Source organism: Apodemus sylvaticus, chromosome 9, assembly GCF_947179515.1.
Source record: "Apodemus sylvaticus chromosome 9, mApoSyl1.1, whole genome shotgun sequence".
NCBI classification, from domain to species: Eukaryota; Metazoa; Chordata; class Mammalia; order Rodentia; family Muridae; genus Apodemus; species Apodemus sylvaticus.
This window is the reverse complement of record NC_067480.1, coordinates 108935659-108957250: the sequence shown is the minus strand read 5'-3', so window position 1 is coordinate 108957250 and position 21592 is coordinate 108935659. Positions and strand designations below refer to the sequence as shown.

The following is a 21592-nucleotide window of genomic DNA, read 5'->3' as shown; positions in this document are numbered from 1 at the left end:
CAACAGCTTTCTATTACAAGATGAGGTCTCCCAGATACAAGTTCTATAAGCTGAGCAAACTCAATCTGTATAGAAAGCATTTTGGAAAAAGACTCAGCTCTCTTTTCTAGGCTCCATAGACACTTAAATTGTGTGTGTGTGTGTGTGTGTGTGTGTGTGTGCATGTGCACAGGTAGATATTTCAACTACAGAAGGAGAGTAAATTATTTTGTTTGTTTTTCTGTTTTTTTAAGGAATTGAAAGATACCAATTAGTTATTCACAGGCAGCACCCAAAGATGGAACTGGACATGTGATATTTACAAGCATGAAATAAACTTGAAACATTCCCCATATTAATACTGTCCTGTCCATGAAAGATGAACTTCTGGAAGAGTGAACTGAACATGTTCACTAACAGTCCTACTAAAACTAGATCCCATACTAAGGAAGACTTGATGGTAAATGTACTCAAATATTTAACATGGCCATCTGGGGCTTGGTGGGGTTTGGCTTAGTGGTTTAGGTTGCTATGGAAACACAGGAACTTGAGTGTGGATTCCCAACATTCATTTAGAAGACAGTGGACATCTGTGAACCCAGTGCTGGGAGGGAGAGACAGGAGGATGTCTGGGACTTGATCAGTGAGGTCTAGGTTCAGTGAGAGACCCTGCCTCACAAAGTAATATGGAGAATTACAAGAAAAATATCCTTTGCTAATCTCTGGCCTCCATTTTCAGGCACACACACGTGTATGTACATATGCATACACACATGACTATATGTACATACATAAATAAAATCTAAGGGCAGCCATCTAAGTTGTGGCATTATACGTGATCTTTAAATATTTCAATATTTTTCAAGTGCTATTTTTATAGCCTTCCTATATGCAGAAAGAGTTGCAATTAAGTCAATGTATCTGCTGCATAAGACAATGTGGGTCAAAGGGCCTTCTATTTATAGTTATTTATGGAAAGGAGAAAACACATGGTCAGAACAGTTAACTTGGTTTTTGCTGTATTTTCCCTAGATTAAGATTTAACGGCAGAATTGTAGGTAAATGAACAACTCTTGCTTGCAAGATGACACTTTAGCACCTTTAATGGCATGGTCTAACCGTGTTTTGGGGAGCATTTTTTGAGATTACTCCCCCAAACACATTTTGGGTAACTCAAACACAAAGAAAGGCCCACTGAAGGTCAACGTGGTTCCTGTGATTTGCTGCCCTGGGCCCTGAGGCTGGCACACGGTGGAGGTTACACTGCATTCTGTAACTCAGGCTGTACCCTTGCAGAGAGAGATGTGGGGAGCACCACTTAGCTCATAGACTTAAACAGTTTGCAGAAGAAGATGCTATCTGGGTTTTAGGGCAGACGCGTCCATGTGGGGCAAGATGGGTCAGACTGCTCCCACCTGAGGCAAAGTTTGAGAATTCAGTGTGATTTCACCGCAGGTTTGGCTGGCAATCTGGAGTGGCTTCAGGGCCATTTCTTCCCCACTGAGACAGTACAGGGACATCTTTATAGTCTTAGCTACCATTTTCAGAAATATCGTCTGGGTCCCAATGGGAAGCTGGCCTAATTTCATAAAGACTCTTAGTTAACACTCACACAAGCCTCATTTAACTTGGGTCTGGTCCTTAGCAGCTTGTCACTAAAATTCTGAAGGGAATGGATGGCCTTGCCCAAAGAAAGATGCTCTGTTCAAGAAGGTGGACTTCTGGCCACCCTTGATTAGTTGGCCATTTATTGAGTTCACCAAGCTTGCTTTTAAATAAATTATTCTTTACCTCAGATGCCCCAGAGAGATTCTGGGTTTCCCTGAGCCAAGATAGCCCCAGGTTTCCAAGCCTTACAGGCACACATTTCTGATGACAGTCCTCTTTAGTCAAAAGAACAGAACCCAGCAAAGTAGGAGATAAAAGACCCCAGAGGGGGGAGCCCCCTTTCCCACTCTGCTGTTACTGGGCCATGGGAAGAATTAGCATTCTGCAGCAAGCACAGCTCTACTTTCCCCGTTGTTTTGAGGACAGAATCACTCATCTGGAAATTACAGGGTAATATTAATGAATCCCGTGTCCCGTTACCACCCCGTTCTTGTGATGCCTGCTGCTGCCGCTGCCTTAATCACCATCCAAACAAACAGAGGAAACCTCAACAATGGCTTACTGTCGTTTCTACCCCACGATGGAACGCATGATGATATACACAAAACCAAGTCCAAAGCCTAGGATGGGAAATCACAGTAAAATTAACATCCGAGGTCTAACAGCAGCAATAGCACAGAGCTCAGGCTGGGCCTTTGTGTTCTGCATGGTGCCTGTAGGCGTGGTACCCTGCAAACATTTGTGGACCCAGAGTCTTTCGTGCCGGCCACAACCTTCTGCCTGTGAGACTTTCCATTCAGACCTATGTTAATTATGGCGGAAGAAACCATGTAAATGAAACAAGATCAGCTTGTGCAAGAGCAGTTGGAGAGAAGGCAGAGCTCACACATCCGGTTGCTCTCCGGGCTTTGCCTCACCAACTGTGGGCTCTGGTTTCTCCCTTATGGCTGTTTCCGTGATTGTTCCCCTTTGTGTGCCCTTGGCGGGGAAGATAACACTAAGTGCCTTCTTTCCCAGAATTCAGTTGCTGACTGTCTAAGTCAGTTAATGAAAATGAGAAGGTCTGGCTTGGTTTGGGTTTTACTGCTGTAAACAGACACCATGACCAAAGCAACTCTTCTCAAGGAAATCATTTAATTGGGGATGGGTTACAGCTTCAGAGGTTCAGTCAATTATTGTAAAGGTGAGAATCATGGCAGCGTTCAGGCAGGCATGATGCTGGAGAAGGAGCTGAGTTCTACATCTTGTTCCAAAGGCAACCAGGAGAAGACTGCCTTCCAAGCAGCTAGGAGGAGGGTCTCAAAGCCCACTCCTACAGTGACACACTTCCTTAAACAAGGCCATACCTCCTAATAGAGCCAATCTCTGGGCCAAGCATATTCAAACACATGAATCTATGGGGGCCAAACCTATTCAAACCGCTACACGGTCCTAGTCATTGGGCCACATTCTTCTCCTCTACCTGGGAACTGAGAAGAAGCAACACACCTGGGAATGACTGACCCTTTCCCTCACACATGGCTACCTCGGTGTAGCGGAGGGTCCAGAGTTCTTGCTTGTCCAGTTTGAATGCCTTCCCTTTGCCCAAACCATGCTGAGACTAAGGACTAGGATCAAGGAATAAACAAGAGTTCAGCTCGAATTTCAGATCCTGCAATTCCTCTACTGAGAACTCCGAACCAGCTAATCTTTCCTGACATTCTTAATTTTCTTGAATAAGATGCAGCAAAGCCATAGCCCCTCCCCTTCCTCTCACCTCAACTAAATGCCTGGACTTACAGAAGCAACTTCCTAGTCAAGCAGAAAGAGGAGCCATGCATTTCTTCAACCCCAGGACAGAGGATGAAGGGATCATCCACTGCTGATTAGCAATGTGTGAAGCAAAAGAGTTGCACAGTGCAGACAAGCTGTAGACTCTCGGGTTCTTTGAGCAAAGCAAAGGCCAGTACTTATGGCCCCTGCCCTTGAGCACAAAGCAAAGTGAAGGGCGTAGCTTCTACTTGAGTGTGGGAGGAGGTCAGGGGTGTTGAGATTTGATCCTGTGGCTACTGGTGGTGGGATGTACTATCCCAGGCCCTAGGGCTTCTCTACTATAATGTAGGAGCAGTAATAGCCCACTGTACAGGGATTCCAGGAGAATGGAGAAGTATCTGTGGGTCAGGTGCTCAGGTATGCCAAGGGGTCCACATACCTTGGCCACCTCATTGGTACCATGGATGCTGGGCTGTGCACACAAACACTAAATGCCTGTGATTGTCTCAGAAAAAAGAAAAAAGCTGTGACTGTTGTCACCACATTTCACAGTAGATGAGCCTGAGGTTACGAGGGGTTTATTGGCCTGTCTCAGAACACACACACACACACACACACACACACACACACACACACACACACACACACTGCCCACTAGTTCACCCTGAAGAAGCCAAAACAGCAAAACTCTCCAGAGGAATGGCTGGAACCCAGCCTGTCTACGAGATAAGCCCATGAAAGAGGGCAAGAATATGCAAGAGTATGCACGGCCCATCTGGTTGAGTGTAGCTGGTCTTCAGTAATTGGTAGGTTCTTTTTATCCCCATCCTTTATTCCCTACCTCATACCACTCTATCCCTAATCACTAGATAGAAGAGAAAGAAAGAGGAGAGAGAGAGAGAGAGAGAGAGAGAGAGAGAGAGAGAGAGAGAGAGAGAGAGAGAGATCCCTGAATCAAATTTCTTTTGTTTCTTCTTTGGATACAACTGCAAAACAAACAAACAAACAAAAAAAAAACAAAACAAAACCCCACCACAACCAGCACCCCTGAACAACCAGCAACCAGCCACCCGGCCTCTCAGACCCCTGGCATTTATACACTCTCTGAAAGGTTCCCAGAAGTCACAAAATTGCAGAAACTATTTGTAGCTGGCAAAAACCAAGCCTCTGCTAGAGCACAGCCATGGTCAGCAGCGGCAAAGCAGCCCACAGCCCCACTCCTGGGGTTAAGACAAAAACACATTCTTGTAATATTTCTGTGGGTTTTTTTTTTTTTAAAGAACCCCAAATTCTGGAACTGTCATTACAGTCAGGTTCATTCATTTACTTGTCTGAGGGATGCAAACAGACTTTGCAAACCTTACAGCTCGTGACTGTTGCGAGCATTTCCGGAGGAGGCTAAGACTCCTAGGAGCAGGTGAAGGGCCCAGAACTTGCTGCTTCGGAATAAGCTCAAGAATTACAGGCCTCATCGCAGACTGTTTTTGCAGATTCTTGTGCATATGGAAGAGTGGAGATAAACGTAAAATAGCCTCATGTGTGTGAGATTCAGGTCCTTCCCTGAGTCCGGACGGCCTCAGAACAAGTAAAATATGTTCAGAGCCAATGCCTGGCCCGCCTCTTCCTACTCCTCACTCTGACCACATCTAAGCTGCCGGCCAACACACTGACATTTTGCTAATATACATACAAGGAGAAGTTAAAACAGTACAGACTCCTTCATTGTTGTAGATTCAGACTGAGCAACTTTGTGAGTAGCTGTGGACTGGTGTCTCTCATTGCTTTTTCCTCATGGGACAGTGACTCTTGAGGCACCACAAGGGGTGATCTCTGGGGACTCAACTATTTGCAAGTCAATCATGAAGTTCTATGGAGGGAAGTAGGTATGTCCTTCTGCTCTATGGGTCCATGGGGGAGTCTACAGTAAAGGGCAGAGTATCTGTCCCATGGGGTGTAGAAAAGGTCGGAATGAGATCAGAGGGGAAGGGCTGTCTGTGGGCCTGTAACGAAACACTCCCTTGACTAGCATAACTGCTGCACTGTCCCTTGTCCCCTAGTGGTCTGCAGTGAGCCCTACTGCTTATCTCCTGTGCATTCCTGCAGGGACTGACTTCACATACTCGCCCTTGCTTCTCTGCTTACCAAGTTTCTCCCAGCAATTGCACACTTGGGTGGGTTGTTTCACATTGATGACCACTTTTGACCTTTGACCCCAACTTCATGACTACCTTGAATGCAGTAGGCATTCAGAATACCCATAAAGGAATAAACATAGGTAGGGTTGTAGGTGCTTCAACATAACGGCTGCCAGGCTAGTAAATCCCGACTGTCCAACCACAGTACAAGGAGTCACGATGCCGCCACTTCACAGATGAAGACACTGAGATAATGTAAAGATGGTGCTCAGTCACTGCCCGTTCAGTGACCATCAATGTGGACAGAGTAATAATGGGATAACAATAATGCGTTTGCTATCCACAGTCAGGCAGCACCGTGACACCACCCCCAGGGCTTCAACACAGGCCAGCATGGCTCCCATCAGCCTGTCTTGCTGAGCAGCCTCTGAGCTGTAAAGGCAGAAACTGGAGACCTCTGAATGGAGACCATGGTCAACAGGGTAGCACATAGACACACTAAAAACACACTTGCCAAGCATGTCTCACATAGTGACAACTTCACTGGTGAGGTGCAAATCTTAAAGCCACTGTGAAATCTTTCAGGGAGAGAGTGTATAGCCACATCCCATAGCTGCCTGCTGTGGGTTTAATAGTGCCTAAGGGTCGCATGCATCGTGAGGCAGGGAAGGTTCCCACTTACCTCTTTGCTCTATCCTTCTCATCTTCGTCCATTAGAGTTTCTATGCAGTTTTGCCTGCTAAATAAAACAGAAAAAAAGAATCTGATGATTGCGGTCTGCTTCTAGATCTTTCTAACAGGTCCTGATGGTTGTCACTACTTTGGTCTTATCTAATATACACACCTCAACCCAGTGATTCTTGACCCTTACAGGCCACAGCAGCCTGCTCTGTGTGCCCAGAACACCTTTAAGGATTCCAAAGTGTTCTTGTTCATGTGAGTTTAGACAGACATGTTTTGATTCAAGCATCCATGCCATTAGGGGTCAGGTACAGGCATTCCCAACCTTCTGACAGGGAAGCACACTGTTGGAATAACCAGCTTTGGAACCACACTATCAAATGAAATTGCAATAAATTCTTAGGATGGTGCTGGGGAGATAGCTCAAGTGTTCATTCTGCAAGCATGAGGATCTGAGTTTGGTATCTTAGCCTTCATGAACATGATAGTATGCCTCTAAACTCCAACACTGGGCAACACAAGGAAGTGGACCCTAGAGGCTTACTGGGTAGACAGTCTAGCTGAAACACTGGGCTGCAGGGACATTGAGGGAACTTATGGTGGAAGGAAGGTGGATAACAATAGAGGAAAACTATATCAACCTCTGTCCCCCATATGTGCCTAAAAGGCACATACACCCACCCATACATGTGCACCTACGCAACACACACACCTCATAATGTCTCATGTATTTTTATGACTTTTGTATTAGACCACATTGACAGATGCCTGGGAGTTGAAAGGTGGACATATTTGGTATTGTCAGAGTGATGAGTCATCAGATGTTGAAGTAGCTTCTTGAAAAATCCATTGTAGTCTTGGGGAATGAGTCTTTTTTTTTTTTTTAAAGCAAACACTCATTATTTTTCAAAACCAGATCTAGGTGTCTCCTGGTCACATAGTGAGAATTGTCCCAGGGTCTTTACTCAATGAAACCCACGTCTTCATCTCAAACCAGACACTAGCAAGCTCCTCTTGCTGGGAGCCCATGATGTCCTAGGGATGCTGCACTTGACTCTGTCCATCACAAGATACAAATAGATACAAATCCTCTAACACGTGACCAGGAGGACTCAGCCCCACAGAAGTGTGATCCATAGTCCTTCCTTAAAGCTCATGGATGTAGAAGATTACACAACAGTCCAGGAATGTTCATGTATTCCCCAAGTCTCCAGTCCTAGCTCACCCCTTGGAAACTCTACTCTTTAGGCCCTGAGTTCAGTGTCTCTCAGGGCCAAATGATGCAGCTTCCCTTTAAACCCTTAGTAATCCCTAGGCCTTCTTCACAGGGCAGGACACATCCTTGTTTTCTTCTTCTACCATACATACATACATATATACATACCCTGCCTGCCTGGGGTGCTTCCTCCACAGACAGCTGTCAAGGAGAAAATCTCAGGATGCCCAGGAGGCCAGAGCCCACTCGGGGACTAGAGGCAGATAGTGGCAGTGACTGCAAGGGCAAAGGTGCTGAGCTAGGGAGGAGTCAGTGGAGATGACTAATCAGCCCCAGCCACACCCTCCTCATCTTGTGCTCCTCACCAGACATATAGACTCCATACTTGGCAAATGTACCAGCAACTACTCTGCGTCTTTGAAGTTTTACATGAAGTTTTTACTGAGGTGGTTTCGTCTTGTGATCTTGCTTGTCTACATGCACAAGCACATACTGGACACAGAGCAAAGGCAAGAAACTCTGCAGCCACAGGGGCTTATCCCCATGGCCCTTTCAGGTGGGTTTAAGGGTAGACCCATGGGGGACTCCATTTCTCATCTGAGGTTTGCATCACATTAACACACGCTTCATGCCTGCACATGCATGCATTCAACACTCTTTAGGTAGAATCTGCTCAACGCTTGATGGTGAAAAGATACTGGGGGAAATTTATTCAGTGGTGTCCTACCTGGGTCTGTCTTGTGAAGGACAATGGCAGTGGGGAGTGTCCAGGATAGGATTGAGGGTCCACTAAGCTGTATGTACAGAACTACAGGAGAGATGGGACGCCTAGGGTACTAGATCCTAATTGCATGATGCACCACAAACTAGGCATCCAATGGTGACTAACAGCTGTTCTTTTTCTGAGTTTATCGCCATTTCAATCCACAAGGCCCCAGTGACTTGCACTCATTTCTTCTCCCACTTCTCCCTCCCAAGTCCATGCTACCCGTCCTCTGGATGGTGAAGCCTGGCCAGCCAAACTGCTCCCCTTAAAAAGGAACTTGTGCCCAGGAATTCCAGTGGGCCTCCTGATTTCCACAGGCTTTGTCATCTCTGTCACTTCCCATGCCTCTCCAATGTATTACTTTCTCACTATAAAACTGCAGTGAAGTACATGTAGTGAATCAATGGCATTGTGAGTATTTGTGAGCAAGCAGTGCAACCACCCCCACCATCCATTAGCAGAACTCCAACCCTCCTCAAAACTGACGTTGAAAACTAATGGCCATGCTCATGTCAACTGCATACACTGTGGCCATGCTCATGTCAACTGCATACACTGTGGCCATGCTCATGTCAATTGCACACACTGTGGCCATGCTCATGTCAACTGCGCACACTGTGGCCATGCTCATGCCAACTGCACATACTATGACCATGCTCATGTCAACTGTACACACTGTGGCCATGCTCATGCCAACTGCACACACTATGGCCATGCTCATGTCAATTGCACACACTGTGGCTATGCTCAGGCCAACTGCACACACTATGGCCATGCTCATGTCACCTGCACACACTATGGCCATGCTCATGTCAACTGCTCACACTATGGCCATGTTCATGTCAACTGCACATACTATGGCCATGCTCATGTCAACTGCCACACTGTGGTCATGCTCATGTCAACTGCCCACACTGTAGCCATGCTCATGTCAATTGCACACACATGGCCATGCTCATGTCAACTGCACACATTCACTGATGTGTCCTTGGAGAGAAAGATTCAGTGGTCAAGTGGCCTTCTATAACATTGTGCTGTCACTACGACTCATCCTGTGGATGGGTGCCTTAAAAATATGGATACAGTACTTATTAACTTGTTTTTATTTCTTTATTTAGTTCTAGTCTCTGCTCCCCCTACCGTGTGTGTGCGCATGTGTATGTGTGTGTGTGTGTGTGTGTGTATGTGTGTGCACCTCAGTGTACATGAGGAAATCAGAGATCAAATTTCAGGAGTTAATTCCCTCCTTCTACCATGTCAGTCTTGGGACAGAATATAGGTTGTCAGATTTGTAACAAGAGCCGTGACTCACTGAGCCTGATGAAGTCACTTTTAGCTTCATACACTGACATCAGTTCCCCTGAACTTGTGCTCAGGGGCGGGCTGCTAGATGCCTTGGCACTTCCTGTTGTAATTTTCTGAGGAAGATCCACACTGCTTCCTGTGTTGGCACAAAGCCGTCTTTCCCCAACATCTGCTTCAACACTTGCCATCTTCTGGGTTTTTTGACCATGGTCTTACCTGGAATGAAGGACTAAGGGGCTATCTCATACTCCAGAGCATGTTTCTCTAGTGATCAGTGACATTCAACATTCTTCCAAATAGCTGCCCATCAGTTGTTTGTCCTCTTTGAGGACTGGGAAGGGCATTATCTTAAGTGGCATAAACCAGACTCAGAAAGAAGAGCTTGTGAGCTCAGTCATATGTGGGACCTAAAATAGTTAATGTCAGAGCAGCAGCAAGTGGCGGGTTCTGTCCTACATCTAAGGGAAAGGCGGTCCACTGTCCAGCTGGAACCCCGGCTCCGCCTCTGCCAATGTGAGCTCACACACAGCACGTGTGAAGAAGCCCCAGCCCTAGTTTCCCATCTGCTAAGTGGAGACGGCAGCAGGGCCTCCCTTTTCTGCGCTTAGTAGGTAAGATTAGCAAATCCATAAGAAACCCCAGCATAGTGCCTGGCACAAACAAACCATTAAAACTACAGTCACTAGTACTCCCAGTAGCAGTAATGATCTTAGAGTGTTAGCTGTGGGAGGTGGTGCCATGGGTGAACACGTCCTTGGGAGAAGGATTATTGCCTTCACCTATCAATGGTGTGTGTGTGTGTGTGTGTGTGTGTACATATACACACACATTGCCAGCAATGTACACACACACACACACACACACATACACACACACACACACACACTGAGGAGAGCCTCTGTTAACGACAGCAGGGACACACCACAGGCCCTTATGAGACTTGGAAGGAGTGAGAGATGAAGTGGAACTCGTGGGAATGCAATAAACAGGGGCAGAAATGACAGAAGACATGTTTTACACAGCGAGACTCCAAATAACATTTATATGACCCAGGTGAAACTTCCGCCCTGAGGACTCTGGAACATTCTTTCTCTCAGCCACTCATTTATTACACAGCTGATTGGATCTTTGGCTCTGAGCCATTGGGGACTGGTAAAAGAGAGGGTGACAGTTTTCTGGTGCTATACATATTTGCCATTTGGAGTGAGGCAGCAGGTGACAGGGTCTGCCAGGGGCTAGCAGCTGAGGGTTGGGTCCCCAGATGAGACCAAATGCAATGTATGTGGAAATGAGGCAAGACACGAGGAAAATTAAGGAGATGTGGAGCCTATGAATTAGGTAGCTAGTCAGATATAACCAGGGACTGAGGCACAGGGTTCTGATTACTGATCAAAAGAACGGTGCCTCAAAGTACCTCAGGCTCTGGGGAGCTCATGAGAGTGTGGACTGCTCAGAAGGTCAATAGATTACTAATTACTAATTAGCCTGTGGCTTTCTGGTAAAGAACAGATACCAGTATTACCCCCCCCCCAAAGGTAATCCAAATCAAATACCCAGTAAAGCTTTCTTGTTCTGGATCCTTTTGTTTGTTTGTTTTGTTTTAAGTCCTTTCTATTGATGGCAGACCAAGAGCAGGCCTGAGTTTCTTGGTGCTCAAGCTCAGAAGGACAGCTGAGTTTGTGGTTGTGTTTGTTTTGTTTCTGTTACTTATTTATGTCTTCATTCTTCTCTCATGTATTACATCCTGACCTCAGTTTCCACTCCCTTCCCTCCTCTCTGCCCCCCTCCCTACCTGCCCTGTCTCCCTTTCTCCATCTTCCTTCAGAAAAGAGCAGGCCTCCCAAGGATATCTTCCAGACATGATAAAACAAACTACAGTAAGAGCAGGTTCAAACCCTCATATCAAGACTAGATGAGGTGATCTAGTAGAAGGAAAAGGGTCCCAAGAGCAGGCAAAGATCAAGAGACATCCCCCCTCCCCCCCACCCCACTCCCACTCTAGAAGTCCCACAAGAACACCAAGCTACACAACCATCACATGCATGCAGAGGACCTAGCTCAGACCCATACAGGCTCCCCGATTGTTGGGTCAGTCTCTGTGAGCCCCTGTGAGCCTTGCTCAGCTGATTTTGTGCGCTGTGCTTTCCTGGTGGCTTCTATGATTGTTGACATTCTCAAGGATTAGCATAAAGCCTGCCTAAAATTAGGATGATACACCGCTCTCTGGCTAGCGTCTGTACTCCCCTTAGAGAGTCTTCCTCTCTGGTCACTGCTAGCTCACCCTGAGGGCACCCTCTGCTCTGTGTAATAGACCCCGCCTGTGCTCTGACTGCTGTACATATCCCATCCCACTTACGGCAATAGAGACCACAAGGACCAGCAGCCGGGCGGGGACGGCGGAGATCCTAGTAATACATGAAGTCTCCCACCTTCTGAGAGCCAAGAGTTTGAGATTAGTGAAATGAATTTTCTGTAGAGACTGCCCAACACAAAGACAATGTCCCTTCCTCTAATAGCGCATGCCCAGGTAAAGATACTAAAAGAGCAATAAGCTATGCTAAGAGATGAAACATATATGACCTTTGGCCTTAACCTGTCCCTCCTAGCTATAAACCTACAATTTCTGAGAATCTCATAAACAAGGTTATGAATTTTATTTACAGACAAAACACTTCTTGTTCCCTTGTGACCCAGAGTAGGAAGGATTCCTTCAACCTTTGTGACCAAGGATTTTTTTTTAATCAGCCTGTGATCCTGTCCACAGGCTTATGATCTTATTTATTAAAACAAAAGAAAAGAGAGTTTCCTTATCAATCCTTTAAAATGAAGCCACTGGAACAGTATTTTTTTTTTTAAATTAAAGCTGTGGTTGGTAGCTGGTAAGTAGTTTAGGAGCAGACCCTATTTTTATGTGACCATTCAATACTCACTGCCACATAAAACCAGGCATTGATCACATATACATCAGGAACATGGTTGTGTTCCAATAAAATTTTATTTACTAAAATAGGATGAGGGCCAAGCAGTGTGTGCCCATGCTAAATTATCACTAGAGCCATTTTGAACTTTCTGAAGCATCTTTATAGGCCCAGTGGATCTCTCTGTGTCATCATGAGCGTTCCGTAAAATGACTGCCGTAAGCCTATTGTGTTGTAAGGCCGATGTTTTCACAAAATAAAACCATGATGTTTTCAAATTGGCTGAGAAGTAGTTTGAATTACAGGTCCCAAGTTAGCTGGAAAGTCCCAGTTCTCCTCCCTACCATACCAACAAAGCCTGGTGAATTTAGTCTGTTAAAAGGAAGAAAGAAAAACACAGAAAACAAGAATAAGTTGAAATCAAAACAGGCTTTGCACACTAAGCACACACATCTCCCCTGGCTGGGTTTCTCTCTCCCCGCGAACAGAGAATGAACATCCTGTCCCGCCAGGAGGCCCTGATGAGGGGCCTCATGTCTTCAGTGAGCATCTGTACCTTGTACATGGGAGATGGACAGTATTTTTTTCTCATTAATTTTTCTGTTATAAAAAGGCCTTGAAGGAGAGGCTAATGATCTGGAGATGTACCCCATCACCTGGGAAAACTGGGAAGTTACTTCTGCCTTGTGACTCTTCCTCCACAAGCAAGAAATAGCTTTTTGGTTTGCCAGTGATTCATTCACTGGGGGGAACGCAGGGCTTTTTTTTTTTTTTTTTTTTTTTTTTTTTTTTTTTTTAAGGAAATGGGCAGTAAAAACCAGAGAGGCAGCAGCTGCCGCCACAATCCGTAGCTTCCCTTCAATTATGGGATTCTCATGTTCTGGCACATTTCCCAGCTGGGGAAGAGCCAGGCTAACAGATTTGATCTCAACTCTGGTCCAATCTAGCACTGACCACAAGCAGCCACATCTCCAGAGCTTTTCCTGTGGCTTCACAGAGAGTCCGGGGTGAGCCCATGATCAGACCCCCATGGAGCTTCCATGACCACCAGAAACTCTGCCATAAGCACATACAAGGCCAAGGGTGAGCCTTCATCTGCCTTTTGCGACTCCAGTTTTTCCTCTACAGTTGCCTCCTTCCAAGGGCACGGTGGGTGATTCATTGTTCAGGGAAATGATGACCTAGTCCGTGAAAGAATGAGTGGAGAAAGTTAGAAAATGTGTTATTAAGTCAACTTACAATGACATCTTTGGTCAGACAAGAGTTTCCAACCTAAAAATGTTTGCAGTATCTGGATGGAAGGACCACTGTGACAGTCCATGAGGTCCCTGTAACCTTTGTCACCTACTTCTCCATCTCTGAAGATTCCCTCTAGGGAGCCCCTTTTATGAAGAGTTTAAGCCATGCTATGGTCAGTAGAGTGACGGTATGTGGCCAGGGCGTGGACAATGGCTGCCTAGCGCAATGCCAAGAGGGTCAGGAGGCTTGTGCGTCACCCTTGTCGCTGAGTCACACACAGCCTTTGTTGGAGCCGCTGCCAAAGACAAACCCAAAGGATCTGCACGTGCTGTGGGGCCCTCGCTTCTCTCTCCAGGTAACTGTGCTCCAGGAGATCCCTTTGAGTCTGGGACTCTTCACCCTAATTGGGCTTAAGGTTTTGAAGAGAGCAAAAGAGAAACAAGATGCCCTCAGGCACAAGAAATTAAACTAGTTTGGACCCTGGGGTCTGGCATTTGAGGATTAACATCAGAGTTTCCTCTAACATTTAACCAAGATGTGGGATGTCTCACGTGAACCACTGGCTGGCGGAGGCAGGAGAGTTAGTGTGGGCGTGAGCTGGATTTAGGTTTGAATGCCTTCAACCTCTTCTCTGTTCTTGTGGTGGCTTTTGCTGGATCCTGGGTATGGTGATTTCATCAGAGATGGATGTGGCTACGACCTGCCTTCCACAGACAGGAGGACACACCATGAGGGTCCTCTCCTCTTCTACAGGACGATGGGTGGAAACAGGGTGGGGCCATCTGGAGCACAGGCTTCCAGTCCAGATTTATCTGATGCCACGCGCCAAGATGGACAGAGCAGAGTAGTTAGCTGGTTCCGCCTCCTCAACACACCTTTACTCCTTTCGTTTAGAGGTTGAGCGGCTTGTCTGCCTGAACACTGCCCACTGTCTCTGATAACACCAGGCCTGGGCAGAGCCCACAGGCCACAGGTGGCTCCTGAAAGGAGCATCTGAGACGGCATCAGCAGCAAGAGGCTTCCTTTCTTCCCGCGATTGTGATTTATTGTACTTCCTTTAGAAAGGTATCCGTGAGATCAAGTCTCCCTGCATGTCCTCAGTTGGCTCATGTACAGTTCAGCTGAGCACATGAGGGGCGGCTGGCACAGTTTTGTTAAAGGTCCTGGTCGTGAGGAAACAGGGTGTGTCTGGGGCTCTCGGGTCCCTTTGGGTGGCTAGCTGCTCCCGGCCTCTTGGTCTGCTGTTCTGAAGGGACTGAAGTTGCACCTACAGTCCTATCCAGATGTCCTTGAGACTCTGCCCCCTCACAAGGTCCTTCATACTCAGGCCTGCACAGTTTAGTGCAGTAATGCATCCAGGCCTGCACAGTTTAGTGCAGTAATGCATCCAGGCTAGAAACCACTAAGCCTGCCCTGCTTCTCTCCTGACCACGAAACAAGGCCGTTTTTGCTTCCTGACAGCCAAGGGTGAAGTGGCTAGGCTCCCATTAGCTCTGAACCTGGTCTGGACCTAGGCATGGCCAGCCAGGGGAGAGGCCCAGCGTGCCCTGTGAGGGTGTACAGCAGGACAGAGGCTTTCCTGTCCCGCTTTCCACCCCTCCACCCCTCCACCCCTCCATGTATATATGTACAAGTGTTCTTGCTATACATTCACAGAGGAGGCCAGAGGTCAGAGTCAGGTCTCTTTATTATTCTCCATTTTTATTTTATTTAGACTTTCTTTTTAAGTGTGTGTGTGTGTGTGTGTGTGTGCGCGCGCGCGCGCGCGCGCACACACTTTGCGAGTGTATACCACAGCATGCAAGTGGAAGTTGGAGGACAGCTTTTGGGAGTTAGTTCTCTCCTTCCACTATGGACCGTAGGATTGAACTCAGGCTGCGAGGCTTGGGCAAGCAAGGGCTTTTCTTGCTGAGCCACCTCCTTGTCCTTGCAGCTTCTGTGAGGCAGGGTCTCTCACTGAACCTGGAGCTAACTGACTGGCGAGGCTGACTAGCCAGCAGCTCTGGGGATCAACCGATTTCGGCCAGCCCCTCTGTCCCTCAAATGCCGTGGTTCTGAACAGGTGCCGGTGGCCCTGTCAGGTCAGGTCCTCATTTGTGAGATGAATGCACTTTGCTTACAAATCTACTTCTTAGCCCCGGCAGGTTTCAGAGCCAGGAGTCTTGAGCCCAGGATGCCCTTCTCAGAGCTCCTGACTGCATGACTCGATGAGCTGGGGAGACCAGCCCTGGCTAAAGCTCTGGCTCATGGTTTTGTCACATATCAGCTTACTTAGCCATAGCCATCAGATCCTGACTCTAATCCATCCACAACTACGAGATGGTATCTTAGGCCCACGAGCAGCGATCTGACAAAATTTGTGCTAGAAATAGAAGCAGCAAGCTTGTGCGTGTGGAGTAGAGAGAGGAGGGATAAGATATATCAACACAGCCCCATAGTTCAGGAGACACAGATCATGTTGTAGCACCCAAAGCCCTGGTTGACAAGCTGCCAATCTTCAAGTGGCGCTCCCATCATCCTCTGCTGGCCTCTGCCTCTGGCACCTCTACATCTCCCTTTCCTTGGCCTTAGACACTCAAGACCCTTTTACTTGGTGGCAACCCCTCAAGGACAGGATATTTCCTACCCTCTAGGAGAATCAACAAGTGCCTGAGGTTCACAGTGCTCAGGGAAGTGTCCACTGGTTGTAGCTTACATGTGGGGATCTGATTTAAAACCTTGGGGAAAGGCCCAGCTTTAGTTCACAGCAAGAATGGGTCCTAACACAGGGCTGCTGGGAGTCAGGCTGAATGTGGGGAGACCCCATGACTAGATCCTTGTTCCAGCCTCCCTGGGGTGCCAGGTGGTAGCCCTTTAGACATAACACACAGATTCAGACACCCCAAAGACAGCCCTGGTGGGAAGGCAACTTACTCTTCCTCTGAATGAGGCGAGACAGGCTTAGCCCACTGTGTGCTAACAGCACAACTGGGTCAGCATAAGAGCCCTGCTTGTCTGCGGTGATGAACCAGGAGGAAGGAAGGCCTGTCCCAGGCCCAGCCCGAGCAGCTCCGAGTGGCCTCTCGGTGGCAGACAGGGGACCCAGGGAAGAAAACCCCCGGGGAAAGAGTTCGTAAGGAGATCTGACTCCTTGTGGGCACCTGTACTCTCACAGGACACACACACACACACACACACACAACCTTTTAGTTTAGACAAACATATACACATAACTAAACAAACAAACAAACAAACAAAACCCTAAGTCTTTAAAACAAAAGGCAAAAATTAAGCCACAGGAAAATAGTTCAGACTGTAGACTCCACGAAGGCTCTGCTTGTCACTGAAGACAAGCTGGGCACTTCGTGGGCACAGGGCTCTACTGTGACACTTTCCGTGGGTTCCTAGGAGGCTGATGCTGCCCCAGGTTCCCAGCTTCCTCTGCTGCTCTTGTTCTGACAGCCAACCCAGAGGCCACTGGGATACACGATGTCTGGGGTGTGGATTGGCTTTGTTAAGGGTTGGCAGGTCTAGAGGGAACAGAGACCTTATGAGGGAGGGGTCAGGCCCTCCCCTGTTCCCATAGCTGCACTGAGCTGCAGTGTATAGACAGAAAGGTCTGGCTGAGGCTGAAACCTCAGTGTAGGACATTTGCCTACTGACAAGGCCCTGGGTTGGATTCCCAGGACTGCAAGTAAATATACAGAAAGGCCTGCCTCAGGCTTTTCTGTCTAGAAGTAGGACAAAGTACCAGAGAGTGAAGGAAACTGACCAGAGGCCAAGTGTCTTAGTTAGGGTTTTACTGCTGTGAACAGACACTATGACCCAGGCATCTCTTATAAGGACAACATTTAATTGGGGCTGACTTACAGGTTCAGAGTTTCAGTCCATCATTATCAAGACAGGAACATGGTGGCATCTAGACAGGCATGATGCAGGAGGAGTTGAGAGTTCTACATCTTCATCTGAAGGCTGCTAGGAGAAGACAGGCTCCCAGGCAGCTAGTACTAGTGTCTCAAAGCCAATTCAGACCAATTTCCCTTATGAACATCGATGCAAAAATACTCAACAAAATTCTTGCCAACCGAATCCAAGAACACATCAAAACGATCATCCACCATGATCAAGTAGGCTTTATCCCGGGAATGCAGGGTTGGTTCAATATACGGAAATCCATCAATACAATCCACTACATAAACAAACTCAAAGAACAAAATCATATGGTCATTTCATTGGATGCTGAAAAAGCATTTGACAAAATTCAGCATCCTTTCATGCTTAAAGTCTTGGAGAGAACAGGAATTCAAGGCCCATACCTAAACATAGTAAAAGCAATATACAGCAAACCGGTAGCCAGCATCAAACTAAACGGAGAGAAACTTGAAGCAATCCCACTGAAATCAGGGACCAGACAAGGCTGCCCCCTTTCTCCTTATCTTTTCAATATTGTACTTGAGGTACTAGCTCGGGCAATTCGACAACATAAGGAGGTCAAAGGGATACAAATTGGAAAGGAGGAAGTCAAACTATCATTATTTGCAGACGACATGATCGTCTACCTAAGTGACCCAAAGAACTCCACTAGAGAGCTCCTACAGCTGATAAACAACTTCAGCAAAGTGGCAGGTTACAAAATCAACTCAAGCAAATCAGTGGCCTTCCTATACTCAAAGGATAAGCAGGCTGAGAAAGAAATTAGGGAAATGACCCCCTTCACAATAGCCACAAACAGTATAAAGTATCTTGGGGTGACTCTTACCAAACATGCGAAAGATCTGTATGGCAAGAACTTCAAGACTCTGAAGAAGGAAATGGAAGAAGACCTCAAAAAATGGGAAAACCTCCCATGCTCATGGATCGGTAGAATCAATATAGTTAAAATGGCCATTTTGCCTAAAGCACTATACAGATTCAATGCAATACCCATCAAAATCCCAACTCAATTCTTCACAGAGTTAGAAAGAGCAATTATCAAATTCATCTGGAACAACAAAAAACCCAGGATAGCTAAAACTATTCTCAGCAACAAAAGAAAATCTGGGGGAATCAGTATCCCTGACCTCAAGCAATACTACAGAGCAATAGTGTTAAAAACTGCATGGTATTGGTACAGTGACAGGCAGGAGGATCAATGGAACAGGATTGAAGATCCAGAAATGAACCCACACACCTATGGCCACTTGATCCTCGACAAAGAGGCTGAAAACATCCAATGGAAAAAAGATAGCCTTTTCAACAAATGGTGCTGGTTCAACTGGAGGTCAGCATGCAGAAGAATGCGAATTGATCCATCCTTGTCTCCTTGTACTAAGCTCAAATCCAAATGGATCAAGGACCTCCACATAAAGCCAGACACTCTGAAGCTAATAGAAAAGAAACTGGGGAAGACCCTTGAGGACATCGGTACAGGGAGAAAGTTTCTGAACAGAACACCAATGGCGTATGCTCTAAGAGCAAGAATTGACAAATGGGACCTCATAAGGTTACAGAGTTTCTGTAAGGCAAAGGACACCGTCAAGAGGACAGATCGGCAACCAACAAATTGGGAAAAGATCTTCACCAATCCTACATCAGATAGAGGGCTAATATCCAATATATATAAAGAACTCAAGAAGTTAGACTCCAGAAAACCGAACAACCCTATTAAAAAATGGGGTACAGAGTTAAACAAAGAATTCTCACCTGAAGAACTGCGGATGGCGGAGAAGCATCTTAAAAAATGCTCCACTTCATTAGTCATTAGGGAAATGCAAATCAAAACAACCCTAAGATTTCATCTTACACCAGTCAGAATGGCTAAGATTAAAAATTCAGGAGACAGCAGGTGTTGGAGAGGGTGCGGAGAAAGAGGAACACTCCTCCACTGCTGGTGGGGTTGCAAATTGGTACAACCACTCTGGAAAGCAGTCTGGCGGTTCCTCCGAAAACTGGGCACCTCACTTCCAGAAGATCCTGCTATACCACTCCTGGGCATATACCCAGAGGATTCCCCACCATGTAATAAGGATACATGCTCTACTATGTTCATAGCAGCCCTATTTATAATTGCCAGATGCTGGAAAGAACCCAGGTATCCCTCAACAGAAGAGTGGATACAAAAAATGTGGTATATCTACACAATGGAGTACTATTCAGCCATTAGAAACAATGAATTCATGAAATTCTTAGGCAAATGGATGGAGCTAGAGAACATCATACTAAGTGAGGTAACCCAGACTCAAAAGGTGAATCATGGTATGCACTCACTAATAAGTGGTTATTAACCTAGAAAACTGGAATACCCAAAACATAATCCACACATCAAATGAGATACAAGAAGAAAGCAGGAGTGGTCCCTGGTTCTGGAAAGACTCAGTGAAACAGTATTTGGCAAAACCAGAACGGGGAACTGGGAAGGGGTGGGAGGGAGGACAGGGGAAGAGAAGGGGGCTTACGGGACTTTCGGGGAGTGGGGGGGCTAGAAAAGGGGAAATCATTTGAAATGTAAATAAATTATATCAAATAAAAAAAAAAAGACAAAAAAAAAAAAAAAAAAAAAAAAAAAAAAAAAAAAAAAAGTACTAGTGTCTCAAAGCCCAGGCCCACAAGTGACACACCTTCTCCAAGAAGGCCACACCCACCCCAACAAGGCCACACCCACTCCAACAAGACCACACCCACTCTAACAAGGTCACACCTTCTCCAACAAGGCCACATCCACTCCAACAAGGCCACACCCACTCCAACAAGGCCACACCCACTCCAACAAAGCCATACCTTCAAATAGTGCTACTTCCTGGGCCAAACATATACAAACCACCACATCAGGTAAGCTGACCTACTTCCAGGAACAGGTGTTTGGAGTCAGGTGGTCCCAGAAGGTTCTAGGGCACACCTGCAGCTTGGTTAGGATTCATATCTCCCCCCCCCCAGAAGGCTGGAGTGTCACTCTCAGCAAACGGGGCGAATGAGAGAGAGCTCAGAGCAAAGCTTCCGCAGACATGTTTGTAAGAGGCCTTTCTAGTGCTGGGCATGGCTTTTCCTGAATTCCATTGCATACAGACGCGTTGATGAAGATTCCTTGTCCATCATCCCTTGGGAAACATTCGACTAGAAATATCCAGGACTTGGGGAATATCCTCCCAATCTCTTTTAGAAAAATATCTTATGCCAAAATTTTTTTTCTCTTTTCTTTGACTTTAAGAACTAAAGGCCACAGTATGTTTGTCCTTCCTTCCTTCTTTCCTTCCAGCCTTTCTGTCTAACTTTTCCCCTTGACCTGTCCTTGTGAATGTATTTAGCAGATGGTAAAGAGGGCTCTATACTGACTGAGAGGCCAGGGTTCACCCTTCAGGAGGCAATGGCTTGGGAATGCCCCTTTATCAAACACCACTACTGGCTTCTAGCTAACTGAGTGCCCAGAGGCAAGTTACTAACTCTTTGTGCTCCATCTCCTGCTTGCATGGGGGCTGCGAACGCAAGAACACAATCACTTGGGGGCCATTTTTGGCTAGTGAAGGGTGGGTGGCCATTTTTGGCATAACAATTCCCAAGGGTATTTGTGTGGCTTTACTAAAAGCACTAAAAGCCAATTCCTGACCAGCCACAATTACCTTACTTCTAAACTTCTGAGCCACTGGGAAGCCTGCAAAGTGAGTCCTTTTAGATGTACCTTGCTGTCACAGGGTTGCTAGACCAGGGAAGTCGGCTGGCACGCAAGCAGTTTCCTGAAGAGCTGGTGGTAAACGTTTCTCTGAGCTGAATCACACTTTGAATGTGAGAGTGGCTCCGAGCCACTAGCTGGGGGAGCTCCGAGTCCCGCCCACCCTCACTAATGAGCCTTCTGCTTTGCAAAATCCCTCTCTGCTAATTAGTCTGCTTAACAAAGTACCAAAGTAGCACACACCTGTCTCCAGGCAACAAGGGAGAGGTGCACTCTCTTTTCTGTTTTTGTTTTTGATTTTTTTTCAAACTTGGAGGAAATTAATATAAAATGAGAGAAGATGTATTGAATTACTATTATTGTTTAATTTTT

The 21592-nt window shown here is 46.5% G+C and overlaps 1 protein-coding gene across 2 annotated transcripts in view; it reads right to left on the bottom strand.

The window, feature by feature from the left end:
- The window catches only part of Npas2 (neuronal PAS domain protein 2), a 184506-nt gene that overhangs the window by 98787 nt on the left and 64127 nt on the right, over positions 1-21592 (bottom strand). For both annotated transcript variants that reach the window (XM_052193327.1, XM_052193328.1), the window contains exon 2: positions 6157-6213. In XM_052193327.1, the coding sequence (XP_052049287.1) occupies positions 6157-6188 (32 nt within the window). In that variant the 5' untranslated portion in view covers positions 6189-6213. The remainder of the gene's footprint in view (positions 1-6156; positions 6214-21592) is intronic.